At 49.1% G+C, this 5,793-nt stretch overlaps 1 protein-coding gene across 1 annotated transcript in view; it reads left to right on the top strand.

Annotated features, from left to right (window-relative positions):
- LOC107119765 (cytochrome P450 2C19-like) overlaps nt 1-5,793 on the top strand; it is a 21,889-nt gene that overhangs the window by 11,294 nt on the left and 4,802 nt on the right. Inside the window, exon 5 of the mRNA XM_015422347.1 lies at nt 1-152. Within this exon, the coding sequence (XP_015277833.1) occupies nt 1-152 (152 nt within the window). The remainder of the gene's footprint in view (nt 153-5,793) is intronic.

The raw sequence follows: 5,793 nt of genomic DNA, 5'->3' as shown, positions 1-5,793 counted from the left end.
TGGACTTTTTGCCGGGCGGCCACCAGACCTTTTTCAAAAACCTGGAGAGCATCCAAGACTTCGTACGCCAGAAGATTCAAGAGCACGAGAGCAGCCTGGATATCAATGCCCCCCGGGACTTCATAGACACCTTCCTCGTCAAAATGGAGCAGGTAAACGTGGAGGAGCTCCGGTCAGGAAAGGCACCTGACTCCAGGGTGAGTTGGGGGTGGGGGGTGGCAGATTGGCGTGCCGGAAGCAGACCCGGGTCTTAAAATCAGGTGGATCGTGTAATCCATGGCCTTCACACATGCAGTGGTCACTTCCAGACTGGATTATCGTGCAATTCTCTCTACGTGGGGCTGCCCTGGGCTCTGCTCCGGAAACTGCAGCTGGTGCGGAATGCAGCAGCGCAGGAGTTGGCTTTGTTGTCTGTGCAGACGCATATCCACCCGGTGCTGCACAAACTGCACCGGCTGCCTGTTGAGTACCAGATCTGCTTCAAGGTGCTGGTGCTTACCTTCAAAGCCCTTGTGGCTGTGGCACCAGAGGCCTACTAGGCCCAGGGAGCCTGGCTAGCAGTAGGTGAGGCTGGGCCTACAACTCCCAGAAGCCCCTGAGAGGTTCTGGAGACAAAAGTGACCAATAGGGAAGAAGAGGGCTGGGGAACAAAAGGGCTGGTGCCAGAGCAGAAGCTGTTCTTTCTTCCAGAGGGCAGAGCCAGAAGGAAGGCTGCTGCAGGAAGAAACCCTCATCCTGAGGGAAGGGTGAGTAGTCTAGGGCGGTGGTAGGCAAACTGCGGCTCTAAAGCCACATGCGGCTCTTTGGTCCCTTGAGTGTGGCTCTTCTGCTGTAGGTGCTGACGGCCTATTCCCTCCATTGTTCTCTATGGTGGGAAAAAAGTAACTTTTTTCCCACCATAGAGAACAATGGAGGGGATGGGGCAACCTGTTTGGGGGCCTGTAGAATTGGACCCCCTGGTTCAATGTTCCTGAAACATGGTGGATATCTTGGGGAGAGGCTCCAGAAGCTAGCGTACAATTCTGGAGCCTCTCCCTCAAACCCTCTCCCCTCCAGCCCCCAGAATACACCCTATGTTTTCGCCATTGACTTCAATAGCCCATAGGATATAATGGGGTCGAACTGCGGGAAGCCCCAGCAGCCCTCAGGCCGGAGCACCTGGAGCAGTCTTGGGAGGCGGATTGGCAAAAAACAAAACCAAAAGCGCAGGAACTCGAGAGAACTTCAGGAATGGAGCCGGTTCCTCTTCCACAGCCCAAAATGCGACCCACGAACCCTGAGCTTGCTTTTTCTCATTTGCGAGTCTGGCCTCCGCACTCCTTTAACAAGGCAGCCCTGAAGCTTGGGGCGGCGGGAGTTTCTTTGCACGCAGCTTGTGCAGCTGGCTGAGTGCCTCTTCTGCTTGCCCACCTCTCGCCTCTGCGACTCATCTTCTGCCAGGCATGGAGGAGCCCAGCTCGCCCGGGCTTCTTGCCTCCTGCTGCCTTGGTCCTCTGGTGCACGGGTGAGTCCCCAAAGTTTGACTCTTCCTCTACAAGTCTCTGGCGCTGGAGGTATTCGCCTCCTTCCCTCCTGCCTGCTATGGCTGCATAATTGTGAGAGATTTCTTAACATGGTGTTCCTGCCAGGGAAGCAAGGGACCCTGCCCATGAGTCTCCATTTCATCCTCACAACAACCCTATGGGGTAGGTTAGGTAGAGAAGGGGAGATTTGGCCTCGGGTCACTCAGCCAGCAGAGTGAGAATACAAACCTGGGTCTCCCCACATCAATCTGCAACTCTGACCACTGTGCAGTGCTGCCTCTAGTGATCTGTAATGTTCCAGAGGTGTTGTAATGTAATACTCAGTTTCTCAAACGAGTGTATGCCTGTCTGTTGGTCCACTTAGGAGTCTTGATTCCGGTTGTGTGGTTGGCTAGTTGTGGCAAATGGTAGGAAAGCTCAGTGTTTCTGTATACAGTTGTAGGGGCTTTATTGCAATGTGCTTCCAAAGATTTAGTGTGGATGGATGCCCCTTTAAAACAACCCACCCATATTTACTTGGAGGTGTCCTGTGCGACTCTGCAAGACTACTTGCCCATTGTGGTGTTGCAGTGCTCCCTCCAAGCTGTGGAGCCCTGTGAGCAAAGATTCTACTTCGTGAGCTCCTGGCATGAAAGCTGTGAGCGAGCGATTTGGCTACTACTGCATAAATGAGTTTGCTCTGGAGCCATCCTTCCTGAGCTAAGACAAAAATGTGTCAGCCGGAGGCTAAAAAACTGTGAGCTAGCCCACACTAACTCAGCTTAGAGGGAACTTTGAGTGGCCTCTTTTTGTCGACTCCGCTTTCGGTGTTGCGTGCTTGAAAAAGCTGAGCTGGGTAGGAAGGATGACTGTTGCGGGCCTCTGAAAACTGCCCCCCCCCCCAATTAACTTGTGAAAGCCACTGCCACAAGATGTGGGTGGGACGTTTGGGGGGGGGGAACCCGTAGAGATGAAATATATTGTGAACTTAATCAAGCTTGCATTCAGGGACACTGAACCTCTTAAAAATAAATGCTGTTGAGAGAATGGGGGAGGGCAAACAACTCTTTGAGCTTCCAGAGGCCTCTGGAAGGCTGCAGTTGGGAACAGAATGCTAGCTGCTAGCTAAGAACCTTGAATCTGGTCCAGCGAGGCCCTACATATTGATGCTCTCTAGTGTGTGCCTAAAATTAAAAACAACAACATACAAACCTGACTTACCCAATCTTTCCAAGGAGATGCAAGGCCATTGTTCACATTAGTGTTTGTCAGTCATTGTCATGATTTAATTTTATGGATACTTTGGACATATAGAGAGGATGAACGAAAGGAGACAAAACAAGTATACAAGACGAGTGTGGATGGGAGAGTTGGAAGGGGTCGACCTCAGCGAACGTACCTCAATCAGACTGAGGACATTTTTAGCAAAGGCCAGTTTGGGAGTACCCTAATTAAGTTAATAACAATGTACCTACCTATATAGTTTAAGTTTAAAAAAATGGCTCTCAAAATAAATTTCAATTGTTGTACTGTTGATATTTGGCTCTCTTGACTAATGAGTTTGCCCACCACTGGAGGGCCACTGCAGATAGTGAGCTAGAGACAGTATATATTTAGACGCATTGGGGCATTTGATTCCGTTTCTTTTCGCCCACTTACTGTTATTATTCTGCACCTTGTTTGTTTGACCTCCTATAAAATAAACTATTTTCATTGTTCACTCTGCCTGGTCCTCACGCCTATTATTCGGCCAAAAGGGAGGTCTAAAGGTCATGGGAGGGTGCTCTGGGACTTCTCAAGGGAACCTAAATCCAGAGTGGTGGCAGCGTCAGGTGACACCCCACCTGAGTCGTGACGGCCCTATACGGCCAGGGGCCTGCATATCTGCAAGATCTCCTCTCCCCTTATGAGCCTTATAGGACATTATGATTTGCGAACCAGCATCTCCTGGCCCCAGGAACGTACGTCTTGCCTCAACGAGGGCCAGGGCTTTTTTTGGCTCTGGCCCCTAACTGGTGGAATGAGCTTATAATGATTCCATGGTTTTGTTTTTGTTTTTTTTGGGGGGGTGTCTTTAAATGTTGAGTTTGACTGCAGTAACATAAAGAGAGTGATGGGGGAGATAAGTGTGATTTGATTGGTTGCTGACAGTGTGGGAGGAGGGGTGTCTGAGAGGATTCTGTGTGTCTATGAGAAGATTCTGTGATATGAGAGGGACAAGTATGGAAGAGTTTCGAAGAGAGTCTGTGTCTGAGATGTTTTATGACGGAGTTCTGTGTGTGAAGTTTGCAGAGACAGCATGGTCTGTGTGACTATGGAATTTTGAGTCTAATTCTGGGTGAATAAGACCAACAGTTTAGTCTGTGTGTCTATGTATAAGAGAGAGCGGTTATACTGAGTGTATAAGCCTGTCAGAGTGGAGTTTGGAGGTTGAGAGACTGTTTGTAACACCAAGTTTTGCCAGTTATATTTACAAGTTCCTTTCCTCACCAGTGTCCCCTCTAAGCTGAGTTAGTGTGAGCTAGCTCACAGGTTTTTAGCCTCTAGCTCACACATTTTTGTCTCAGCTCAGGGAGGAGGGCTCCAGAGCAAACTAAGTGATGCAGCAGCCAAATCGCTCACTCACAACTTTAATGCCAGTAGCTCACAAAGTAGAATTTTTGCTCACAAGACTCCACAGCATTGTCAGTAACCGTTCAAAATAACCAGAAACCTATTTTGTTCTTTTTTAAATAAATCACATTTTGTTTAAACTTATCCCAGAAATCAGGACAGTACTTCCTCAGGGCCACATAGTCCTCTGAAATGCCCTGACCCTAGGTCATTCCAGCAGCAGAGAGAGAGATTTGGAATTTTTAATTCCTGGTGACAGCAGAAAACTACCAAGTTTAGGTACACAAAGCGTGTTTAAAGGTAAAGCCGTCTCCCCAATAAGCAAGAACTTTACTGAGCTCTCTTATGAGATCAGGGCCCTGCGGGACCTTTTACAGTTCCACAGGGCTTGCAAGACGGAGCTCTTCCGCCAGGCTTTTAGTTGCGGCAGCGGGCTTCCACACTCTATTGGGCCTCCCCTCCAGTGGATAAGATATGTCATCATTCGGAACACCAACTGTAGTAGACCTCACCTGATGAGGCACTGGTTTGAACTACAGGAATTAGTAGAAGAAGAAGAGATTGGATTTATACCCTGCCCTTCACTACCCAAAGGAGGCTCAGAGCGGCTTACAAACTCCTTTCCCTTCCCCTCCTCACAACAGACACCCTGTGAGGGAGGTGGGGCTGAGAGAGCTCTGACAGAAACGGCTCTTTTTCAAGGACAGCTCTTGTCAGAACTACGGCTTGCCCAAGGTCATCCAGCCAGGTGCAAGTGGAGGAGTGGGAGAACCAAACCTGGTTCTCCCAGTTTAGAGTCCGCGCACTTAACCACGACACCAAACTGGCTCAGTTTGTTATATTTTGTAGTTATATTTTGACTGATGAAAGAACATAAGAGACGCCAATGTTGGATCAGGCCAAAGGCCCATCCAGCCCAACACTCTGTATCGCACAGTGGCCAGAAATACCAGTGCCATCAGGAGGTCCACCAGTGGGGCCAGGACATTAGAAGCCCTCCCACTGTTGACCCCCCCAAGCACCAAGAAGACAGAGCATCACTTGCCCCAGAGCCCCTATCTATACCTTGTGGCTAATAGCTACTGATGGACCTCTGCTCCATATGTTTATCCAATTCCCTTTTGAAGCCGTCCATGCTTGTAGCCGCCACCACTTCCTGTGGCAGTGAATTCCATGTGTTACTCACTCTTTGGGTGAAGAAGGACTTCCTTTTATCCATTCTAACCCGACCGCTCAGCAATTTCAGGGAGTGCCCACAAGGAGTTCTTGTATTGTGAGAAAGGGAGGAAAGTACCACTTTCTCTACCTGCTCTATCCCATGCATAATCTTATAAACCTCGATCATGTCACCCCTCAGTCGTTGTTTCTCCAAGATGTATTTTAATTGTTTTTTATTGTTTGTGTATTATCTGTGATGGCACCCGCCCTGAGCCTGCTATGCGGGGAGAGTGGGATACAGATCTAATAAAATCTCTCCTTATATATAATTGAATAGTGGGTGCCAAAGTTCTAATTCTAAAATGCACTCCCTTAGTGAATGGCTGATGGCACTGCTCCTCAGCATATATCGCCACCAATCAGAAGGCAAAGCCCGGGTCCCACCCACACCACAACTGCTGCGACAACCTGGTCTTTTGCATATGGAAGCTGATTGGACTTCACTCCATTCCACACCTCA

Source organism: Gekko japonicus, unplaced genomic scaffold (assembly GCF_001447785.1).
Source record: "Gekko japonicus isolate JY-2015 unplaced genomic scaffold, Gekko_japonicus_V1.1 scaffold915, whole genome shotgun sequence".
Lineage (NCBI taxonomy): Eukaryota > Metazoa > Chordata > Lepidosauria > Squamata > Gekkonidae > Gekko > Gekko japonicus.
This window is presented reverse-complemented; position numbering and strand designations above follow the sequence as displayed.